Raw genomic sequence first — 25,254 nt, 5'->3', positions numbered from 1 at the left:
GACCCTCGGCAATGAATACAGAGCCCTAACCACTGGACCGACAAGGAATTCCCATGAACTCTTTAGTAACTTAAACCCATTGCAAATTTTAAAAGATCCCTTCGATACATGAAGGGCTGTGTTATGGGTTGAATAGTGTCTCTCCCCGCCTCCGCCCCGCAGAAGATACATTGACGTTCTAACCTCTGGAACCTGTGAACGTGACCTTATTTGGAAATCTGCAGTGATGCAGATGTAATCAAGTTAAGATGAGGCCCTACTGGATTAGGGTAGGCCTTAATCCAGTGACTGGATTGTAAGAAGAGGGAAATTTGGACACAGACACACAGGGTAGAAGGCCGTGAGAAGGTGGAGGCAGAGACGGGAGTGACGAATCTCTAAGTCAAGGAATGCCAGGACTGCTGTCCACCACCAGAAGCTAGGAAGAGGCAAGGAAGAGTCCTCTTCTAGAGCCTAGATTTCAGAATCTTCACCTCCAGAACTGCGAGAGAAGGAATTCCTGCTGTTTTAATACCCCCAGTTTGAGGTGCTCTGTTATGACAGCCCGAATGAAAGCAGCCACATAATTCACTGGGTAGAAAAGTAGGGTGTCAAGATGCAGTGTGGGCCACGCGTGCTCTTTAGTTCTGTGCAGCAAGGGCTCTGATGAGCAGATACACCTTGACATTCTTCTCTGCTCAGGGGTGAAAGCAGCTACTTCGGAAACAACCGAGGGGTCCCTGAACGGGGCTGGGGTGGCATTGTAGGTGGGGAGGAACAGGCTGACACATGACCCCACCTGGCTTTGGCGGGCAGTGGGCTTGTTCAAGTCAGACCTACCCCCCAGGGCTGCCGGCAGCTGCTCCTCTGAAGGCTGCGGGTGGCTGGCTCCTGGGCAGCGTGTACATGGACATCACCATCCCTGGGGTACAGATCCTGCACCGGGTGCCATGGCTCTAGGCAGTCCTCTCCTGGAAGGACACAGGCATGGTCACAGGCCCAGCCTTCCTGCTGTCACCGCCTCCTGCCAGGGTCCACATCCTGTGTCTCTCTTGTCATGGTGGAACCCTCTCCCTGAGCAGTGCACCCTCCCCTTGGGCAGAGTGGGCCGGCCTCTCCTTTCCTTCTGGAGGAGGTGACCTGGAAGCCGTGTTCTAGCATTACGATTACTTCTCAGGCTCGAATGCCCAGATCCTTCTAATTGGGAATTAGCACGCAACCTCCATTCCCAGAGAGAGAAGAATTCTCCAGAAATCAGTAATTATAAGGAAAGCGTGTGTAATTTCAAAAACAGTTTCCTTGAGCACCCCTATTTCTTTCCCAGCCTGGTTCTGAGCATGGGGTCACCTCTTTCTGCTTAACTTGGAGACTCTCCACTATGGACCTCATGTTACTTTGTTCTTTAAATTCTTCTGGTGTGGCTCAAAAGGAGCTCTGCTTTCAAAGTTCCACGATTTTGGTCTGTGTTCTAGATCCTTGCTATTTTAAGTGCAGTCCGTGGACCAGCGGTGTTGGTTCCACCTGCAGTCTTTTAGGAAATGCAGAACCTCAGGCCTCTGCTCCAAAATTCTTGACTCATAATCTGCATTTTTATTTGTGGTACGCGGGCCTCTCACTGTTGTGCCCTCTCCTGCTGCGGAGCACAGGCTCCGGACGCGCAGGCTCAGCGGCCATGGCTCACGGGCCCAGCCGCTCCGCGGCACGTGGGATCTTCCTGGACCGGGGCACGAACCCGTGTCCCCTGCATCAGCAGGTGGACTCTCAACCACTGGGCCACCAGGGAAGCCCCTCTGCATTTTTAACAATGCTCCTAGCTGATTGATTCTTGGGCACATTAAAGCCTTGCTCTGGATTCAGAATGTAGTATAATTCTAGGATTTGGGCTTATTGGCCTTGGGGTGAACATCCTCTCTGACCTTCTCAGAGACTCTAGTAAACTCTGCTGGGTCTTTTGCCTTTGTTGACCTTCCTGGAATTGACTCTTATGTGGTTAAATCCAGACTCCTTCTTCCTGGAAGGACTCGCAGTGTTAATGGGTCTGGACTTATGACTCTCCAAACCCGTGTGACAATGACAGAGGAACTGGTGTGTTTACACCAGTGCATGTCACAGTACTCTTAAAAGTCCACACCAGAGGGAATAATCCTGAATTTTACCCTGTTATCCTCAGAGGTGTTTTATTCAATGCACAATGCTCTTTGTGCAATGTTTATTCTGCCTCACAGTCTAATTGGCATTAATCAATGTTTTGATCATGCTGTTATCATTCAAGCAGAAAAAGTAAGAAGAAAGATGATCAGCTAATGAAATGTAGATGGATTTCTAGCTTTCTTTTAAATCACTTAACAGATATTATTATCTTGATCAATATGCATCCAAAGCTTCTACTTACTGGACCACAACCTAGAAGCCCCAGGAGGCACAGTCAACACAGCGTTGATTACAAAGACAGAGTTAAGAAATGAGAAATTTAGGATGTGCTTTTACCTGCACGGGGTGAAGCCTCATTTTGATGCTTCCAACACCTTTCACAGTGGTGACAGCAGCCCCACACAGAGAGCAGATGGGCACCAGGCACACGGTGACAGAGAAGTGTCTTATATGAGAGGCACAAGGAAAATCCAAAGGAGAAACACAGCTCTGCCCTGTGGGGAATGGGGGAACCAAGAAGGACAGCAGAAACCACCCCTCTCCCTGTCACTTAGCCGAGACGATGGAGACCTGGAGGAGGGCCTGGGAGGAAGAATTTAGAGTCCTTTCTGCTGACTCTGTATTATCTATAAGAATTGGGATCCTTAGGGGGAATGCGGGCATTCTGAACCTCAGAAACATTTTCCAAGCCTAGAACAGACCCACCTGGGTCTGGTCTCAGTGGGAATGGACTCGTGTCATCAGGAATATAGTTGGACGTCAACTAGTAAACATTAGGACATTGATCCCATAACAGGTAAAAGGTGCACCTTTGTCTTTTAACCGTATTTGATAATTTTTTTGCTTGTTCATTTTAAACTCTCTGTATAAGGTCATTCAGTAGAGTTGGAAGGCCTGTGTCCTGAGGCCATTTCTTGATTTCTTGGGCCAGTGGATTTGGGAGCAGCCCCAGTCCTGGAATCTGGCCCTTAATGAAAGGCTGAAATCATGGCCCAGATCCAGCCCAACAGTAGAAAGAGCATTAGTGTCAGAGCCAGAAAACGTGGGCTCAAGTTGTTGTTCTACATACTAGTTGCATGACCTTGAACAAGTCACTTCATCCTTCTGACATCAGTTTCCTCATCTGTAAAATGAATGCTTGGCCTAAATTGCGGTTTCTTTCTTTCTTTCTTTCTTTTCTTAATAAATTTATTTATTTATTTATTTTTGGCTGCATTGGTCTTCTTTGCTGCACGCGGGCTTTCTGTTTAGTTGCAGCAAGCGGGGGCTGCTCTTCGTTGCCGTGCGCAGGCCTCTCATTAAGATGGCTTCTCTTGTTGCGGAGCATGGGCTCTAGGCACGCGGGCTTCAGTAGCTGTGGCACATGGGCTCAGTAGTTGTGGCTCGCGGGCTCTAGAGTGCAAGCTCAGTAGTTGTGGCACACGGGCTTAGTTGCTCCGCGGCATGTGGGATCCTCCCGGACCAAGGCTTGAACCCGTGTCCCCTGCATTGGCAGGCAGATTCTTAAGCACTGCGCCACCAGGGAAGTCCCTCTTTCTTTCTTTCTTTCTTTTTTTTTTTCGGCCACACTGTGCCCATGTGGGATCTGCAGTATGTGGGATCTGCAGTATGCAGGATCTTCCCTTCTCTTTGCTCCCCAGGGATCAAACCCATGCCCCTTGCAGTGGAAGCACAGAGTCTTAACCTCTGGACCAACAGGGAGGTCCCTTAATTGGGGATTCTTAACCTGGGACGCATCGATGGGCCTTGGGAGGTCCACAATTTCCCGGAAATTGTGTGCAAAACGTTATTAGTTTTTGTAAAAGCTCATAGATTTTATCAGCTTCTCAGAGGGGTCTAAGACCTAGAGAGGGTTAGAATCACAAGGCTGGAAGGTCTTTGAGATCTTCATCAGCTGTGAGATGAGAGTGCAAGCCTGGTCTCTGGGCGTCTGGGCAGATACCTTATCTCCTGGGATGTGGGGTCTCGCTTAGACACCATCACGGTGCAGGCGCCACAGCCTCCTCTTCTGCAGGCGTACTTGGTTCCTGTCAGGTGCACTGGGAAGGGTGGTCAAGGAAAGACTCCAAGGAGGACATGTTGCCTCTATCAGAGCTGCCTTCCTAGGGTGTCACTAGCGAGGAAAGTCTCCTTTGTGCGGTGAGGTGCAGATCTGAGAAGGCATTCGCCTGCCCGCAGGCCTCAGTCAAGGCCACTCTGTATCTTCCTAGCTTTGTGACACTGGACATAGGGACCTCTCCCTGCCTGTTTCCTCACTTGCAAAGAGGGAAAGGCAATACCCACTTTATCTTCACAGGCTTAGCATAAGCATCTTGTAGGATAACAGAAGTAAAATCTCTTGGAAAAATCCTGTTTCATTATAGGTATTCTTCTGGGTTCCAATCATGTAATTGGAAGAGAAACACTTATTTTTAGCAGTTTAATGTTTTGCCCAGTAATTTGTACTGCATTTGAAACCAAGTCAGTGACCCTTCGGAGAAAACTCCCGTCCTTATTTTCATATCCCACCCGGAGTGTCCCTCTGCTCGTGCTTGGTCCAGGTCCAGTCCCAAGGCTCAGCCTCTGCTCCTCTCTTTAGGCATCCTTCTCCCTGATTGTAGCCCATTTCCACACACTTTATGGATTGGATGGAATTAACTAGACTGGCTAAGAAGACTTTGGAATCTTTGGCTTTTTTTTATTTTTAAGCCATATGGCTTGTTCATCTAAATTAAGTCATAACCATAAATGCTTATCAGAGAGGTGTGTGAATGAGTGGAGTGGGCTGGGTGTGACTGGAGAGCTTGTGCCCCATTTTAGATGGAGGATGACAGGCCCCACTCAGCTCTAAGCAAGACTGCTGCCAGGCAGGAAGGACTATCTTCCCATTTTTCATGAGAAATTCCTATTTTTTTTAAAAAAATGAGATTTCCTAATTTTAAAACGTTGACAACGAATTAAAAACCATGTGGGCTTTTAAACAAAACTTGTAATTTCTGTCTTTTTTTTTTTTTGGCTTCTCTGAGAGATCCATTAGATTTACCAATTAAAATATGTTTGCCATTATGAAGATCTAAATTTCAGAATATAGAATGGTGGGGAAAATCTGTTGTGAGAAAACAGATGTAGAGAAAGGTAATCTTCTCCTATGACACGTGCTCTTCCTGAATCTGGAGAATTTGGTTTTCTTCCAGGGAAGGGTACATGCAACACAAACCTCTATTACATAACCACCGTCTTGGGGATCTGAAAGGCACTTAAAGGAATAATTAGTGCTGAAAGAAAGAGCTTAGCTTCTATTTCATGGCTTTTAAATCAAGATATAAGAAACTCTGGGGGAACTTTATCTTCTCCAAATAGCTCAATTAACTTAATATCCTTAGAACCATTGCCAAAAGCAAATAGAGAGCAAGGGCCGCGGGACCTGGCTGTGTGGGGATGGAGAGGTTTGATTAGTTCTCATAATTGTAGCTGGCCTATGTTTTTTTTTTTTTTTTTGCGGTACGTGGGCCTCTCACTGTTGTGGCCTCTCCCGTTGCTGAGCACAGGCTCCGGACGCACAGGCTCAGCGGCCATGGCTCATGGGCCTAGCCGCTCTGCGGCATGTGGGATCTTCCCAGACCGGGGCACGAACCCGTGTCCCTTGCATCGGCAGGTGGGCTCTCAACCACTGCGCCACCAGGGAAGCCCCTGGCCTATGTTTTAAGGCAAACACAGACACGGCCAAGACTTGGATCAAAAGGGTCCAGTTCTTTCGTAAGAAGGTCAGCAGGGTGACTTTTGGGTCCACATTCCTCTCGATCACCTGCACTGGAAACAGAAAAGAGAATATTATGGGAATTGAATGAGTGACCCAGAGGAATGCCTGTCATGGCCTGCTTGGTTTATGGACTGGGGTATATTAGGCCTGATTTCATTTGCCTCATTTTTGTGCTCTACAGGCAAACAACTTTTACACACATCTATGGAGTAAAAGACACACCAAGCATCTGTGACAACAGTGCTCTTATATGTGATTAGAGTTGGGAACCACCACTGGGTAAAAATGCCCCCGTGTTTTCCTCTAAGAGTTTTATAGTGTCTGGTCTTACATTTAGATCTTTAGTCCATTTGGAGTTTATTTTTGTATATGGTGTTAGGGAGTGTTCTAATTTCATTCTTTTAAATGTAGCTGTTCAGTTTTCCCAGCACCACTTATTGAAGAGGCTTTCTTTTCTGCATTGTATGTTCTTGCTTCCTTTGTCATAAATTAGGTGACCATAGGTGCGTGGGTTTATCTCTGGGCTTTCTATCCTGTACCATTGATCTATATTTCTGTTTTTGTGCCAGTACCATACTGTCTTGACTACTGTAGCTTTGTAGCATAGTTTGAAGTCAGGGAGCCTGATTCCTTCAGCTCCATTTTTCTTTTTCAAGATTGCTTTGGCTATTTGGGGTCTTCTGTGTTTCTATACGAATTGTAAAATTTTTTGTTCTAGTTCTGTGACGAATGCCATTGGTAGTTTGATAGGGATTGCAATGAATCTGTAGATTGCTTTGGTTAGCTAGTGGGAAGCAGCAGCATAGCACAGGGAAATCAGCTCGGTGCTTTGCGACGACCTAGAGGGGTGGGATAGGGAGGATGGGAGAGAGGCTCAGAAGAGAGGGGATATAGGGATATATGTATGTGTATGGCTGATTCACTTGTTGGACAACAGAAACTAACACAGTTTAGAGAGAGCTATACGATAGAGAGCTATAAAAAAATAGAGAGCTATAAAAAAAAAATGCCCCTGGCACTTAAATTCTTCACGTTTGCTCCACTATCTAATTTTGTGGAGTCTTTCAACCCAGCCTCTTGTACTCTTGAAATACTTCAAATTGGGGGAGGACTTGGATGCTGTGTGTGTGTGTGTCTGTGTGTGTGTGTGTGTGTGTGTGTGTGTCTGTGTGTGTGTGTCTGTGTGTGTGTGTGTCTGTGTGTGTGTGTGTCTGTGTGTGTAAGTGTGAAGGGTCCTTGAGGGAAGAAGGCTGAATAGGAAGGGTTTCTATTCTGGCACCTCTGAGACATCTCCTGTGGGGAGTATGTTTGATAACATCAGGGATCCTAAGACTTGGTGGCAGAAAGGGGAGGTGAGGGAGTTGCTACCATCCTGGAGTGGTCCCTGAATGTGCCGCTAGCAGCGTGGCCAATGGTGAGCCTTGTGGCCCCAGCTCAGGACCCAGGAAGGCACTGGGAGAACACTAGAATTCCTCCCTCCCTCACCTTGAAAAGTGGGGAATTTGGCACTCTAAAGCCACGGAGGGAGCTTCTTTGCTGCTTCTTTCCCATTTGCTTATTTCCTTTCACTTTTCTTTGGGTGTCCTGTAAACACCTCCAGCCATTTTGTTGCAACAGAGGAAAGGAAGCTACAGTGGGCCATTCATATTTGGTTCTTCTTTCTCCCCAGAAGAAAAACATGAACTTGTGTAGACCTCAAAGAATAAAATAGTACAGGAAGATGCTTCCAAGTTGAGATATTACAATTCAAGAGCTCTCTGGATCTCTAGGGGCTGCTATCAATGAAAGAAGCAGCCCTCATCTGCCTGCCCTTACTTTCATCCCAGGTCTTTTGAATATTTATTTATTTATTTATTTATTTGGTTGCCCAGGGTCTTAGTGGTGGCGTGCAGCCTCCTTAGTTGCGGCATGCGTGTGGGATCTATTTCCATGACCAGGGATTGAACCCGGTCCCCCAGCATTGGGAGCGTGCAGTCTTAACCACTGCGCCACCAGGGAAGTCCCCCAGGTCTTTTGAAAGCACTTAATGAGAATGTGGTTGAATAATATTTTTATAATCTAGCTGATTCCACCCCTACCACACAACCTGTGTTTCCTCTAACCCTTGACTTATTCCCTGTCCAGGCTGCAGCCACTTCATTCTGGGCTCATGACTCAGAAGGGATGCGGGACAGAAAATAGAGGAAGGAGCCTCCAAAGCCCTAGCCAGTGGAACAAGAGAGTAAGGACTCAGCTTGTAAGTGAGAGTTTTGGAAGAATGTTTGGTGGCTGCTGGCAGTGGAGACTGGATACAGGAGACAGAGTTAAAACGAAAGTGTTGAGAAGGTAGAGGCTCTGCTCTATCTCCTTCCTTGGGCCAAGCCCCCACGTGGGGCAGGGGTGGAGGTACCTGACCAAATTCCAGCTAAGCTCATGGGATGCGAAGGCTGAGGGGCCCTGGAGGAGAGGTGGCAAGACGCCAGAGAAGCTGCATGCCTTGGAGCACAGAATGGTCCCTTGAGAGACGCATGAGAGGAACAGGCCAGGCAGAAGGCACTGAGGGTTACCTAGTGGCCTGTGTGGACTGATGGTGAGGCCTGGAGGGGTGGCTGCCAGGGAAAAGTGTTGTACAGTTTCCTCCTGCAATTCAACTGCAACTCGGGGAAAGAGGGGGCCTGGAAATTGACAGCAATTACACGTCAACTAATTCTGTATAATGGAGACTCAACAGAAGAATTAAGTTCAAAAAATAGAAAAATAAAGAGCGTTCCATTTCTTATCCTCCTGAGTTTGAGAATCGGTATATGTTGCTAGAATAGAGGGCCTCCAGTATATCAGGCCCAGTGCTAAGGGCCTCGTATAAGAATTTAAGAGGTTCCTAATCAATGAAAGAAACGTCTCTCTCTTAATCTTTACAATAGCCGTAACGACGGGCACCCTGAGGCTCAGGGAGGTGAAGTAACTTGTAGAAGCTTGTCCAGTAAAAGGCAGAGCCGGCTTGGAACCAAGGCTGTCTGACACCGAGGCACGTGCCATTACCCCCAATGCTTTACCGCCTCCCCACATTGCCAGAGGCCGAGGCTGGGCGGACTGGATAACGGGCCAAATTAGCCTGGTTCCCAGCCTCTGGCTTCTTGTCCCTGATTGGAGCAGTCTCAACCCAAACAGGCCACAAGTGCTCTCCTCACATTAGAAGTTTCCTGTTGTCTCTGCAAACTATGGTAGTGACACCCAACCCTTACCTTCCACCCATTCACAGAGAAAACCAATTCATCCGATCTCAATGGGCAAGGCATTGCACCCGTAGATAAAGTTTCTCCTTAACAGCTCCAAATGGGAATGCTCTTTGGCACCAGCTGCAGAAATGAGCAGAAAGGATTTAGATCTGAGCAACTGAAATCTCTCCCTGTGTGGAAGCAGACAGCCTGGAGCCCCAGAGAGCAGGGCAGGGGGTGGAGACTCCCTTACTTCGTGGCCTTTTAAGTCAAGGGCACCTGTGTGGCCTGGCCTCCTAGCTCATGCCTCACTTTGCCTCCCACCAATCCTGGCTTTGAAGCTTGCTCGTGAATAGCCCACACCTCTTCAGTGTGAAAACCATAAACAACGGTTTAAACTTAAACCCACTCTGCATGCTGCTTCCGCCCCAGGGGCATGTCCTGGATGCACTTCCTCCTTTTCAAGGAGAGCTAGCAGTGGGCTTTCAGAGACCTCCCACTTGCCCCAACGTTTTTCTTATTCTAGCTGCAGAAATGTCTCTTCATAGGGAATTGCATGGACAAGTCCAGTCTGTGCCCTGAAGTGGAGGTGTAGGGTGTTGCATCCACCCAGCACCTTGATGCCCTTCCTCCTTCTTCCTGGCCCACAGGATTATTCCATTGGAAAACAGTGATCCAGTCTAGGTAACCACTCAACAGATAAATAAACTGGGGCCCACCTCTCTGAGCGCAGCTGGTGCTTTTCTCCCTTGGCTGTCGTCTCTGCCACACTGGCCTTTCCCTGCTTCTTGAATGTGCTGAGTTCGTTCCTGTCCTAGGCCTTGGTGCATGTTACCCGTTCCGCCTCGACTTCTCTTCTCTCAGATGCTGGCATGTGTGTGCCTTCTTGGTACTTGGGTCTGAGCTCTTCCCTGACCACCCCGTCTGAAGGAGCATGTCCGTCACTCTCCTAAGAGCTCTGTTTCGTAGGCAGGTAGGCACTCAGTCCTACCTGACGTGGATGCTTCTTCACCTGGTATTTGCTTTCTCCACTAGGATGTAAGCTCCCTGAGGGCACCGCTGTATCCCAGACCTGGAATGGTGCCGACCACAGAATAGATGCCCAATGAGTACCTGTTAAGTGACCAAAGAAGGCTCTTCCATGCTGCAGTGATAGCAACCCTGTTCCTGTCCAGCTGTGGTTGTTTGTCCTTGTATCTTCCCTCCTTCCCTATTTACCATCAAAAAAGCAGCATCAAACCTCCCTTCACTGCTTTCTCTCAATTCCAAAGCCATCTGCAGATCCAACCAATTGTTTCTTTACTTTCTACTTAATAAACCAGGAAACCAGTCTCTGATCTGCTACTAATAGTTTGTTGGCTTATCAATGTTCGTGTCTCATTTTCCCAATTAGGTAATAAGCTCCTGGAGGTTAAGCAGCTGGTTGTTTCCCCCACCATGCTCAGCATGGATGACAACTTGTTCATTGCAGGGATTCGTGAATGCTTGACTGATTACCCCAGATACTTTAAATGAAGGAGGCATTAGTGATCATTCATTCATTGGCCCAGCAGTTATTAAGCATCTACCTTGCACCAGGCACTATGCTAAGTGGTAGAGGCACAGTGGAAAATGACATCTACATGTTTTCTTCCTCCAAAGAGTTTATAGTTAGTAAGAGAGACAATTAACATGTAATTAAATGTCAACCATTGTGAGAAACATAGAACAGGGGAATTAGCTTTGTCTGGGGAGAGGGATCAGAGAAGGCTCCCCTGAGGAAGGGACATGTAGGCCTGCAAGATGACTAGGAGTTGATTCCAAGAGAATTGGGAATGGAGGGGAGGCAGGCTGGGGGAGAGGGAGAGTGGCGCGTGGAGACGGAGGCCCTTCCTCTGGCTGCTTCCACTTAGGGGAAAACCGACGCAGGGATTGTTTAAGGGTCCACACAGTCTGTTCACCATCTTATTCTGCCCTTGTTTTTTTTTTTTTTTTTTCCTCTGCCCCTGGCTGTGGAAGCATGGAGTCCTAACCCCTGGACTTCCAGGGAATTCCTTCACTCTGCTCCATAGAACAGAGCAGCCAGTGATCACAAAGAGCACCCGATTCCCATTTATAGGAGTGCGGATACTGCCAACGAAAAGCATAAATCATGGTGTTTCAAAATATTTATAGGAGTAACTCCTTCAGAGTCAACATAAAACACAAGCATTTACTGGAGAAGATCAGTGTTGAGTACTAAAGTCAGATTACGGTATTAGAGTTGGAAGATATAAGTACTGTGGATTAGGGAACCAAATACATTCATTGCTGGGAAACTGGAAACTGACCTTGAATGGCTTTCAAGAAGTGTTTTTCAAACACATTTCAGCAGGGAAAGTTTTGCTTGAATGGTATCTTGTGAAGTGTAAACAAATTATTAAGACGGTTACTGCTTGTCCTGGAGGGCTATGGGTGAGGCCTGAAGTCCTCTGCTTTTCTCTACTTCGGAAACCCTCAGGGCTCTGGGGAGCTGAGTCTAAAGATCCCTCATGGCGGAGGGAACAAAGATTGTTCACAGTAGGAAGGTAGGAGGTTGTCTCTGCCAAGTTTTTCTGATTCTCAGATCTCATTCAAGACAACGGGAAAAAAGCAACCACTGCTTTTTTTTAAAATTTCTTTCCTTTTAAATGGGTTGTTCTGGTGGGTGAGAGAAATGCCACATCTATTGACCCAGGTGCTTGTATGTTTGTTATAAAAAAGGTCTTATGAGTTACATCAAAGAATCCCTGTCACCCAGGGAAAGAATTCACATTGGAAATGACACCCCTCCCCAACAATTCAAATGAACTTATTTCTGGGAAACAAAAATGTAACTAGTCTTGCCTGCTGATGTAAATGGAAAAGTACTTGCCACCACTTCTGTGGCCCTGGGGTGCTGCCTTCTGTTGCGAGCTCCTCAAAACCTGAAGATGGAACACTGGCAAGCAGACCAACAGTGGGTGCTTTTAGGAACCCTAGGTTGGTCATTAAATGACCTTACGTTGGTCATTACATGTCTATGTTCCAGACCCTCCATTCTCAACCTCTTTGACTGTGAGGTCCCTTCCCTGCCCCTCCCAGCTCCAATCTTCCAGCCTCTGCGGAGCCAGGTGGCTGCTGGGCTTGTGGGAAGCTGAGTGCCAGTGAGGCCTGGGCTGTGTGTGGGGAGAGGTTCCAGGGTGGGGGAAGAACCTGGAAATCTGCACTTTGAGAGCTGTGAATCTGGAGTTTCACAGTCCAGAGTTTGGTCCTTTGGGGTGCAGGTGTGCCACATGGGCCATCCAAGCCCTTCCTTCCCAATGGTCTGGGCGAGTATGAGGGGAGTCAAGGGAGCTGTAAGGCTGTGAGTCTTCCTCAGTTTCCTTAGAAGGGCGCTGGCAGGCTTCCTGCTTCTGCCCTGCCAGCCCACCGGGTGAATCAGGATCACTTTGGCTTCTATAGCCTGGTGCTTCTTAGGGTACTCCAATAACTAGATTGGAGCCCAGTAAGCTGACAAATATATTTAAGGGGGCCTGTTGCAGATTGAGCTGCATGAGTTTCCCAATGTGATCTGATTTGGAAACTGGGTCTTTATAGATGCAATCAAATTAAGATGAAGCCATACTGGATTAGAGTGGGCCCTATAAGAGCCCTTATAAGGAGAGGGAGATTTGGAGACAGACAGACATACACGGAGGGAAGATAGACATGGAGGCAGAGATTGGAGTGATATGTCTATAAACAGGGAATACCAAGCATTGCTGACAACTACCGCAAGCTAGCGAGAGGCAAGGGACACTCCTTCCCTGAGCATTCAGAGGAAGTATGGCCCTGTTGACACTTTTATTTCAGACTTCCAGCCTTCAGAACAGTGAGAGGATACATTTCTTTTGTTTTAAACCAGCCAGCGTGTGGTAATTTGTTAGCGCAGCCCTTGGCCACTCATACAGAGCCAAGAGTTAGAGGGACAATTATTCAAAATAGAACACACTCAACAAAAGGGAGCTGTCGGAGGAGACAACTGTCAATTTGAATTAAAAAAAAAAGGTCATTGAAGTGCAGCCCTCATTAGGGCTGCCCCTTCCATCAGAGGCCCAGCGTGCAAGGGCCTGGGAGGCAGAATGATTTCAAAGGAGGGGCTGCTGCTGCCTTGTGCCCACACTGCGGGCTCCACTTCCTGTCCAACTGGTTAGGTGAGGGCCTTTGGCTGGTCCAAGCTGCACAGCCTCCACCTGCCTGCTGAGTGTACCAGCTGGGGCGTGGCTACCTCTGCCTGTTGTTGAGGGACGGAGCCACCTGGAGCTGTGCTGGCCACCAAGCAGAGAACAGCCTGGGGTGGGACCATGGTAGACAGCCCCCACTAGGGCAATGCCCAGCAGAGGCATCGGGCCCAACTTCTGCCCAGCAGAGCTGATGGGGTGGGACCCTGAAGGCAGGTCATAGCCCCAGTGGGCCTGGAAGCTATAGCATCTAGCCAAAGAGGATTATTCTAGAGCATCTAGCCAAAGGGGATTATTCTAGAGCATCTAGCCAAAGGGGATTATTCTGGAGCCTTAAGGATTTGGACATCTCTAGACCTGCCATCCTTTTCTTCTTTCCTATTTCTCCCTTTTGCAATGGCAATGTCTATTCTATGCCTGTCCCACCATTGTATTTTGAAATGGCATGTTTTATTTCCTATGTAGCAGTTTGCCTGCATGAAAGAAGGACATGAATTCTGTGGGGCAGTGGTGGAATGCTATGGTCTGAATGTTTGTGTCCCCCCCAAATTCATATGTTGAATCCTAACCCGCAAGATGATGGTATTAGGAGGTGTGGGGCTTTGGGAGGTGATGAGGTCATGAGGACAGAGCCCTCATATATGTGATTAGTGCCCTTATAAAAGGGACCCCAGAGAGCTCCCTTGCTCCTTCTACCAAGTGATGGCACAGTTAGAAGACAGCAGTCTATGAACCAGGCAGCAGGTGCTCACTGGACACCAACTTTCTGGTGCCTTGATCTTGGACTTCTGGCCTCCAGAACTCTTAGAAATAAATGCTTGTTGTTTGTAAGCCACCTGGTCTATAGTATTTTGTTATGGTACCCAATGGACTAAGACAACCCCTGCCCCCAAGACTTTCTCAAGAAAAAAACCAACCAACCAACTAACAAACAATTCAGTCGATGGAGGAAGATTGGAGAGATGTGTCTACAAGCCAGGGAACACCAAGGAAGACACTCTCTGTGAGCTGAAGAGAGATCTGAGTCTAGAGATTGGAAATTCTCCTCAAGTTCCAGGCTGGATTGAAGAGAAAGACGCCCATCTGACATCTCCTGACACCATTTTCCTACTCCAAGGATAAAAAGAATTTCTTACAAGGTACTAGGTTGAAAGATCAAGTTTTCTGTGAAGGAAAAAAATTCAGCCTGGCGTCAAACTTCTCGCTGCCACGTGGACGATAGAGGGTGGGAGACTAGTAGCTGCAGGTTTGGTTTCTGAGAGGAGAGAAGGGCAATAGATACCCTGTGGGTGGAGCTAAGTATTCCTGCCAGGGTAACAACCACCTTACCACCTGAGAAGGATCAAACAGAAAACAACCCCATTGAGAAATGTGAAGAGGAGAGGAAGCCTGAATTATATAAATATGTGACATTATATTATTTGTTATATAGGTATAAATAAATAGAAAAATTAAACATTTTAGATAATTATAAGATATAGAAATGAAATAACTATTACTACTTAAAAATAATGACTAGCAGATTGGATTAGAAAAATACCCACCCCCCTCCAAAAAAAAAATATATATACATATACTAAGAAACATGTTTAAAGTGAAAAAGAAAGGATGAAATGTAGATGGGTCAAAGACAGAACAGGCAAATGTAAACAACAAGGCAACTTATTATGGAAGAGAATGGCAAAGATTAAAGCTCTATCACTGAACAAAGCACCAGGAACAAATGTATTTACAGATGAATTTTACATAATTATTAAGATAATGCCAATGTTATTTAAACTCTCCCAGGTTGTATACAATAGAAATTATCCCCAATTCATCTTATAAACCTAGCAAAATGTTAACAACGAAACCCAACTCAGACAGTACAAAAAATTGTAGAATAGTTCTGCTTATGAATGTAGACACAAAAATTCTAAATAAGATATTAGTAAATAGGATCCAGCAATGCATCCTTGGTGATAATACACCAAGTAAGGCTTGTTTCTGGGACACACATGCAGTTCAATATCAGAAATTTATCACATTTTAAAATTTAACTTAGTCTGTTACATCAAGAAAATAAAGGATCAAAATTAATCAAATTGATAAATGCTATTAAGTTACTTGATAAAATTCAGCAGACATTCCTAAGAAATACTCTAACTCAAAGAGAACAGGCAGAAACTAGTGAATAAGTGTATTTACAAAAAACAATAATTAATATTATCCTTACAGGCAAAAATAAAAAAATTCAATTAAAATCAAGGATTAGCTAGGGATCCCCTTTCTTACCATAATTGGATAACACTGCCTTGGAGGTTATAACAGATGTAGTAAAATAACAGAGAAATGAGATAACTTGTATAAGTTGATATAAACAATGAAAGAGAAGAAAACTCGATTTAGTGATTGGATATAATATAAATATTGAAAAACTAATAGTTTTTGTTATTATGTAAATACACACTTAAAACTGGAAGTGGAAGGACTTCCCTGGTGGTGCAGTGGATAAGAATCTGCCTAACAATGCAGGGGACACGGGTTCGAGCCCTGGTCCGGGAAGATCCCACATGGCGCGGAGCAACTAAGCCCGTGTACCACAACTACTGAGCTGTGTGCCGCAACTATTGAAGCCCTTGCACTTACAGCCCGTGCTCCGCAACAAGAGAAGCCACTGCAATGAGAAGCCCGCGCACCGCAATGAAGAGTAGCCCCCGCTCACCACAACTAGAGAAAGCCCACGTATAGCAACAAAGACCCATCGCAGCCAAAAAATGAAAAATAAAAATCTTAAAAAATAATAATAGGGCTTCCCTGGTGGCGCAGTGGTTGAGAGTCCGCCTGCCGATGCCGGGGACACGGGTTCGTGCCCCGGTCCGGGAAGATCCCACATGCCGCGGAGCAGCTGGGCCCGTGAGCCATGGCCGCTGAGCCTGCGTGTCCGGAGCCTGTGCTCCACAACGGGAGAGGCCACAACAGTGAGAGGCCCGCGTACCGCAAAAAAAAAAAAATAATAAAAAAATAAAAAAAATAAAGGACTTACATATGGCTGGAGTAGAATGGTAGAGAGAAATGGAAAAAAAGAGCAATGAGTTTTGCGTAGGACCTCCAAGAGACACTCACTCTCCATTTATTTTTCTCGTTTCAAAGAAAGAAACCTTTTTACTCATCATAAGATGATATACTGACTTATGTAAACCACCATGGGGTAAGTTACCCCAGCGATTCTCAACTGTGTGAAGTTTTTAAAAATACAAATACTCTGGTTGCATGCCAGCCTAATTAAACCAGAATCTCTGGGATGCAATCACTCCACCACTTTTCAAAACTCCTCAGCTGATTCAGATGTATGGCCAAGTTTGGAAACCATGAGTTTATGCCCTTGTCTTGACCATCTCTCCCACACTAGAGTCTGTATTGATGACACGGCAGATGTGTTAGCACTAGATTCTCATCTCACTGGTTGGGAATGGGGTCCAGGCTTCATTAGTCCAATTTAGTCTCTTGGAAGAGTGCTTGGTGTACAGCGCAAAAGTGGACCCTGGGTTCACTGTGCAGTTTTGTCTTTTGTGTCCTCCAGTCCCCCTCCCCCATTAAGCTTACTTCCTCTTAATGTTATCTCGCTCTCCTTTTTTCTCTCAAATTTTCCAGTGTTCATTGCTCTCGTGTCTTACCCTTTATGCCTCCTCCAGGAAATAGAGGCAAGAGTTCCCTTCACCGCCCATCCCATCCCTACTCATCTATAGCTGCAGTCAGCCTCATCCCCATTCCAGGCTGGGAGGGTGAGGAATCCCCCCCACCTCCTCCCCTGTGCTCTGGATCCCATCTATTCTTGTTTCCCCATGAACTCGCTCCATTATCAATTGCCTTCCTAAACCTCTTCCTTTCTAGGATCTCATTTCCCTAAATTCCCTTGAATTTAGAAGTAAAGTTCAAGTGTTTGTTGTGCTAAAAAATATCCCCAAATCGTTGTCTCTCTTCACCTAATAGCCCATCTTTCTCCCCTTCTTAGTCAAGTTTCTTCAAAAGCTGTCCAAGACTTCCTGGCCCTCCAGTCACTCCTGTCTGTACCTCACCGTCTGTACCTCGCCTTCTAGCCCCACGTCCCTGCTGACAATGCTCTGGGAGCAATCTAATGGCTCTGGGCCACTCCCTGGTGTTTCATATTATTGCACTTCTACCATCTTGGAACTTTCTCTTCTAGATGCTCCTTTTCAACTCTGGCTACTCCCTCTTGGTCTCCTTTGTGAGGGTGTCTTTCTTTGCCCATTTCCCTGTCTGTTGTTCTACAGTGTCCTGCACTTAGAAGCTCTTCTCTGGTTCCTGCTACATTCCAGACAACCAGGGCTGAAAACTTGCCTTCACCACTAACTGGCCCTCATGACATTGACAAGTTATTTAACCCTCTTGCCTCCGTTTCCACTTTTTTCAGTATGAGTGATACTCAGGCCTATCTCAGTGTTGTTTTGGGGACTGAATATGATAGCATATGTAAACTACTTTGAACAGTGTCTCACATTCAATAAATGTTAGCGATTTTTATTATCATTGTTAGTATTTATGTTGATAAAGTCGAATAAACTACAGCTCCGGGTGAGACCTCTCCTCTGAATAACAGACCTGTCGACATAGATACCTGTGGACAATCCCTCTCAGGTGTCCCATAATTACTGCAATGCAATGCGTCCAAAGCTAAACTCACTCCTTTTCCCTCCTCTGCTTCTCCTCTTCCTAATCTGTGAACAGCGTCACCCAGGGACCTAACACAAAAACTTGGGAATCGTGCTAAACAACTCCCCCACTACATTCAATTAGTGAGCAAATTTACATTTTAGGTCAAGGTGACCTAAAATGCTCAATCATGTAGCATGATTTGAGGTCTCACTCAGCCCTTCCAGGGGAATAACTCTTCTAGTGTATGTTGACCTAACTCTTCTGCCAGGACAATGTATCACCTCTTTGTGTTAAAGGCATTCTTGCCTGGCTCCCACTCTGAGATCTCCTGCTCAAAAGCAAAGGAAGTGGCTGTACAGCAATAGAGAGCATGGCCCTGAGAGATTGGCACACAGGACAGATATACTCTGATGGGAAGAAAGTCCATGGGAAAGATCTGGAGCTTGGGACGTTGCAGGAGAGCAGGCCTGGAGGCCGTGTGAGCGCAATGGACACCTGGAGAGAGGAGAGGGGACATATGGACAGGAGGTGGAGGCCCTGCATTCTTTCCAGAAGTGCTGGGGCCAACACAAAGGATACTGGATCTTCTTGGTTTGGGGGTTGTATCTTGACACCATGATGGTGCAGGCACCGCAGCCTCCTCCCCTGCAGCCATACTGCATGCCTGTGAAGTGGACCGGAAGGAAGGGAGTCAAAGAAAAGAGGGGACCAGGCCGCTCTACTTTCCACCGGTTTCTTCTTCGGATACTGATAACAAGTAAGTAGTTTTCTGGAGTCTCCCACCAAGATTTCCTGCTTAGAGAGTTGTTCTACTTTTTTGCATATAAATGAGCTAACTGATGAAAGGGGAGAAGAAATCCCTACAGACTCACACTACACTGCTTTATCTGAAAACCCGGATGCATTTCTGAATGCAACATTTTCTGGATTTTAGAAACATAGTACAATCGCCCTCCAGGTGGGGCTAGTGTTTGCAATCAAACACTGTTTCTGCAGTGAGTCATATGTATATTCACAGTGAGTGGGACACATGAAGACTACAGAAAGCCTCATGCCAGTTAGATCAGAGTCTGCATCCCAATGAGTATGAAAAAGCCTGTTGAATTCAGGGTTGTGGACAATGGATTCTGGACTCGTGTTATATTATTGCTGTGGAAGTGCTGGGAGATGGTGCATGTGTAAAATTCAGAAACCCCCATCGGGAAGTTAAACTTTCCCTGGTTCGGCAATGAAATGCTTTTGTTTTCTTATGGGATTAGAGAATATTAATTGAATAATCTTGGCTCCTGAACCAGTAATGTCAACAGCCTCTGTGTTCCCCTTCCCTGTAAGACGCTGGCAGATTTTCACAAAGAAACAACAAACAATATATGTAAATCCCCTGCTATAGGTTCTATTAGAATCTACTGAAATTTGCTTGGGACCTTTACTGGGTGAGGTTTAAAAAGGACTTCATGGGTGCAGATTATACTTGGCTTGGGTGGAGGTTGAGACTGATTTCATCTTGGAAGTTGCTGCCCATGAAGAAGTAATACCGGATCAGGACACCTTGGAGTAAAGTGCTGAGATTCTTTGCAGAGGTTCAGAGGGGCTGCACACCCACTTCCTCTGTTCTTTGGTCCTCAGTCTAAGCCAGCTCAGGAAAGTCAAGCTTTCGGCCTTCAGGCAGAGTCATGTGGGTGATACCTTAGTGAGAGTGCACCGTTGACTGGAACAGAAAAGGCAGAGAAACCCTTTCTTTTTGCCTTTGGTGTCCTGACATTTCCAAGCAAAGGAATCCAGGAGCCATCTGGCTCAAAGATGGAGGCAAATTTTCACTTTTCACTCTGTCAGACCTTAAAACAGCTCTGTGCTGCACATGTTAACGTTGCCTTGAGTGAAAAGTAAAAAGTTGATTCAATTGGCTGCTTTGCCCTCTGGTCGTCAAACAACTCATTTGATGCCGCTCCCACCAGAAGTGTCTGACTCAAGCAGTTACTTCCATATTCTGTTGACTCATCCTAAAGCTCATCATTAGGTAGGGTTGCCAGCTAAAATATAGGACACCCAGTTAAATCTGAATTTCAGATAAAAAAATGAATTATATTTTAGTGTATGTCCCATGCATTCAAATTCAGATTTACCTGGGCATACTGTATTTTTATATGCTAAAGCTGGCAACCCTACATAAGTCAAATACAAACAATAATATATCAGAAGTTTATTTTTTGGTCCTTTAAGAAAAGAGCTTTCTGGGGCTTCCCTGGTGGCGCAGTGGTTGAGAATCTGCCTGCTAATGCAGGGGACACGGGTTCGAGCCCTGGTCTGGGAGGATCCCACGTGCCGCGGAGCAATGAGGCCCGTGAGCCACAACTACTGAGCCTGCACGTCTGGAGCCTGTGCTCCGCAACAAGAGAGGCCGCGATAGTGAGAGGCCCGCGCACCGCGATGAAGAGTGGCCCCTGCTTGCCACAACTAGAGAAAGCCCTCGCACAGAAACGAAGACCCAACACAGCAAAAATAAATAAATTAATTAAAGAAAAAGAAAAGAAAAGAGCTTTCTCAGTGCCCCCAAGATACACAGCCCTACAGCATATCCAGAAGTTATCCGGAGACTAAATGCTCATGGCCAGCACGGGCAGTTGACCATGGAATTTCCACTGGCTTCTGGTCATCCATCAGTGAGTGATTGTGTCCCGTGTGCCAGGCAGAGAATGTGACGTCAGGGTCAAACTTGATTCTTTGCCTCAACGATCTCACTCCTCCTTCATCTCTTGCTACACCCTCCCATCCCCACACACAACTCTTTACATCCATCAGAATAAATTGCTTTCAGTTCCTCAAAAGCAATATATTCTCTCGCCTCTGTATCTGCCCCAGCTCTCACATAACACGGACAAGGATACTCTCGCCCCCGAGACTTCCCTTTGCCTATAGCAACTCCTATATAACCCTTCTCTTCTCCTTCCGTCCCCACGCCTGCTGTGAGTGCCCTGCCCGTGTCCCGACAACATGGCACTCATCACGCCCGCTGTCTACTTCTTCACTGGCTGTTTCCCTCCCTAGACCGAGGGCAGAGGCTGTCTTCTAGCTCACTGTCATTTGAACACCTGGTGCTTGGTAAAATCCATCAACTGAATAGTTGTTTCAAGAACTGCAAGAAGTGTTAGGGCTTCAGTGATGGTATATGTGAGGGGAAAATAAGGACAAATGTTTTGGGAGCCTCTGACACATCCCATTTCTCCAGTTTTATCCTAGAGCCAGGATCTCACCGGGATTAAGCAACTCTCTATGACACACCCTCCTTGACCCAGGAAGCTGTGGGCCATCCACTATTTGTGGTGCATTATCTTGTTTTACAGATTGGATCGCTTAACAGCAGGCCAGGAGGTGTCATGTGGAAGGAGAGGTGATGCAGGATTGCACCCCAACAGGTCTGGGCGCTTGGTGGGTAGTTTAGTGGTAGGCTGTGAACTCGGGCAAGGAAAGAGTGGAATGGTTGAAGGGAGGTGGAGATGCCTCCAGACAAAGTTTCCTCTTTGTGTGACTGTGTCTTGTTCTGGAAACGACACCTAAGCCAGGCTCCAAGCCAGCAGCAAATTGGAGTTTTGTGGCAGCCTGAAGTTTTTGTAATATTGGACACCTGCCTTAAGGAGAAAAAGATAAAGTTATGAATATAACTTAGGTAGAGGGCTCTGGGAGGGATCATGAGAGTCCTGTGGAAAGTGTAGAAGGTCAGTGCTGGTGTGTGCATGTGGGGTGCTGATTCTGGTAGGGAATCTGTGCTTATTCATAAATATTCATGAGAATCACCCACTTGAGGAAGAACTTAAAAATAAAGCCCTTAATTCCATCTCAGAACTGCTGACTCTGTAATCAGAGGTTGAGATCTGGAAGTCTTAGGTGAGTCTTAATTCCTCAGAGCAACTTATTTATGATAGTAGGCACCAGAAAGGAATGAACAGAGAGGGACACTGGGGGAAGGGGTGGGAAAATGGGAGGCTGGGGCTGCTTCCGGCTATGCTTACCTGGGAGTCCATGAATTTTCAGCTTGTTCCTGATATAGGATTTCTTCATTTTAGGATGTCTAGAGAAAGCATGGTAAAGTGTGTAGTAGATTTAGAAGTGTAATGAAAGGGAAGTGATACGGTGTGCTGACTAACACTGAGATTTTGAAGCTGGGTAAATGGGAGATGGCGGAACCAGTGAGGGAGGATTTGGCCTGTTTGGTTTTTGTTTTGTTTTGTTTCAATTATAAGCCAATTCCTGGAATGGTGAGTGCAATGGGGACAGTAGGGGAAGATACTGGCTACAGTAGTAAAACAATGGGGTAGGAAACCAGATTGAAATGTTAAATAGTGAAAGATGGAGGCTGGAGAGAAAATGAGGCATCAGATACACACAATTTATTAGATAAGTCTGGCAAGGAAAGAATGGGGAGAAAGGAAGTCATGTTTTTAGATGTGCACATTGGGAGGCAAAAAGACAGAAGCAGAAGGAAGTGAAGATTCTGGAGGCAGGATTGTACTGTACACCACTGACTCCTCAGCGCTTAACACAGTGCCTGGCTCTTAGTAGGTGCTCAATAAGTATACTTATTTTTAACTTATTATTTTGTTATTTATTTATTTATTGGCCACACCTTGTGGCTTGTGGGATCTCAGTTCCCCGACCATGGATGGAACCCAGGCCACGGCAGTGAAAGCCCGGAATCTTAACCAATAGGCCACCAGGGAACTCCCTTAACTTATTATTTTCAAACAATTATACTCTCACAAGAAGTTGCAAAAATAGTACATGGTCCTATGGGCCTATCCCCCAGCTTCCCCCAGTGATGACATCCCACAAAACTACAGTACAATAGCAAAACCAGGAAATTGGCGTCGCCATCATGCTGATAACCAGACTCCAGAGCTCCTTCAGATTTCATCACTTATGCACGCACTCATACCATGTGGGTATGCTCAGTTCTATGCAATTTTATCTCATAGATCTGTGTAACCACTGCCACAATCACTCCCTTGTGCTACCCTTTTATAGTTGCACCCAAACCCAGGAATTTCTTTTCGACTATTTATTGAAGGTGCAGGAGGAGTGAGAAGTGAAAAAGGGTCCAGATCAGAGGTTAACAGCTGGGAGTGCATTAGTTATACATCGGGATTTTGAAATATATTTATAAAATCTTGTTTTCTCTGATACGGATGATAAAAAGGTGATAAGTCAATGAAATGCCCTTGTGGGAAGCTATTGTCAGTAACATGCACCCTTGAGCAAGTGGCTGGGCATTTTTAATCTTTTTTTTGGTGGGGACCCGCCATGCGGCATGCAGGATCTTAATTCCCCTACCAGGGATTGAACTCGTGCCCCCTGCAGTGGAAGCTCGGAGTCTTAACTGCTGGACCGCTGGGGAATTCCCTGGATGGACATTTTTACATTCACACTTCTGAATATAAAACCATAATCAAGGTGACCATGGGGCTCAAAAGTCATAAAGTTATTTCCAAAGTTAGCACACTCATGGTTCACTGGATGATTATTTTGGTTTTGCTCAGGTGAAAAATACAACAAATAAAGCACGAATCTATCACTTTTAGATGCATTCTCTGAACTCCAACTAGACTGTACAAATTGAACACAAGCTTATTTACCTAGAGCAAATACAGAGTGACTGTCTTCAGAAGTCTTAGCATGGTCTTTTTTCACCACCCAAACCAGATCGATTGCAGTAAAATGTGAGGATACAGACTTTCCTCAAGTAGAATAGTAGATTTACTTCATGATCACCATTCTTCTCTATGACCTATACTGTTGAAATAAGAGAAGGGGTTTTAGGAAGATAATACCAACATGTTATGGCAATTCTATCTGTTGTTTTGGGGGGCATGTTTTTGATAGGTGGTGGCTTCACAAGGACCAAAAACAACAAAGGAAACCATTTCTAACACTTGGAACTAGAATTTTGGAGAAATAATGGAGCATTATTTCAGAACTTTCTAATATATGTGACAATTGTAAATTCTGTATTATTTTTCCTTAGAGTTACCTGGAAAGGACCAAGATGGGGAAACGGGTAGATTCCAAAATTGACTCAAGATAACTCATAGCCACATAAAGTCATAAAAATGTTTAGCCTGAGAAGATTCCCTAAGGGAGTCATGAGGGAGTATGTTATAGGGGAGCCACTTCTGTCTCTGCCACCTCCCCTCCCCCAGTGACACGGAGGTGCCAATGTGAAGGAAGAGCAGAAGAGAACATAAATCTCTGCTCTGCCTGTCCTGTGGCGCTCCAGGCTGATCCTCCCAACAGATCAAACCTGGCACATGAGATGAAAGCTATCTGCCGTCCCTGGCTCAGGCAGCTCTTCTGCTGGGTACAGTCAGGCAAGATTACAGAGGAGAATTGGAGAGAAACTCATCAGGAAGGGCAGCAACACTGAACCCAGAGAAAAGAGGACACAGGCTCAGTAGGTGTGGCTCGCGGGCTCTAGAGTGCAGGCTCAGTAGTTGTGGCGCACAGGCTTCGTTGCTCTGCGGCATGTGGGATCTTCCCAGACCAGGGCTGGAACCCGTGTCCCCTGCATTGGCAGGCGGATTCTTAACCACTGCACCACCCAGGGAAGCCCCTTAATCTTTTTTTATATTCACTTGTTTCTTCAAATTTAAGGGTTAGGACCTCGAACTACTTAAAACCAGAACCATGTACATAAGCTTGCTATGGGCTGGAGACCGTTCTCAGGACTCCCTTAATCCTACAGCAGCTTTGTAAAATGGTATTGTCATCTTCACTTTCAGGATGCAGAAACTGAGGCACAGAGACATTAGGCAACTTGTCCAATGTCACATAGGCAATGGTGACAGAGTTGCTCCAAAGTCTATGTCTTTGACCTCCTTCCTGTGCTCCAGATGGAAACATGGTAGGAAATGAGGCTGGAGGAGTCGCCAGTGACCAGAGTCTGGGCCAGAGCATGTAGGGAGGCCTGGTAGACATGGTAAAGGTTTTGCTGAGCTGTCTAAATATGATGGGAAGCCATTGGAGGGCTTTTAGGAGGGGGTGACAGGGTCTAAGTTTTAAAAAGATGGCTCGGCTGTTTGCAGAGAGTGAAGGGTAGGGGCAAGGGTGGGAGAAGAGAGATAATTAGAAGTTATGATATTGGCCTAGTCAAGGGATGATGAGGCTTGGACTAGGGTGACAGATGGGGGAGTGGTAAGAAGGGGTCAGATTTGCTGACAGATTGGATGTGAGGGGTGTGTGTGTGTGTGTGTGTGTGTGTGTGTGTGTGTGTGTTGGAAACAAAAATGTCTCCACAGGGCTTCCCTGGTGGCGCAGTGGTTGAGAGTCCGCCTGCCGATGCAGGGGA

At 46.2% G+C, this 25,254-nt stretch overlaps 1 protein-coding gene across 1 annotated transcript in view; it reads right to left on the bottom strand.

Moving 5' to 3' along the window:
* Positions 1-9,144, bottom strand: part of LOC103073747 (aldehyde oxidase 2-like) — an 87,295-nt gene extending 78,151 nt beyond the window's left edge. The window contains 6 exon segments of the mRNA XM_007469202.1: positions 820-868; positions 870-950; positions 2,467-2,575; positions 4,073-4,169; positions 5,857-5,914; positions 9,091-9,144. Of these exon segments, the coding sequence (XP_007469264.1) occupies positions 820-868; positions 870-950; positions 2,467-2,575; positions 4,073-4,169; positions 5,857-5,914; positions 9,091-9,144 (448 nt within the window).
* Positions 9,145-25,254: the final 16,110 nt, after the last annotated feature.

This window comes from Lipotes vexillifer, unplaced genomic scaffold, assembly GCF_000442215.2.
Source record: "Lipotes vexillifer unplaced genomic scaffold, Lipotes_vexillifer_v1.1 scaffold648, whole genome shotgun sequence".
In the NCBI taxonomy this organism is placed as follows: Eukaryota; Metazoa; Chordata; class Mammalia; order Artiodactyla; family Lipotidae; genus Lipotes; species Lipotes vexillifer.
The sequence above is the reverse complement of the archived record's forward strand: the minus strand, read 5'-3'. Positions and strand labels throughout refer to the sequence as shown.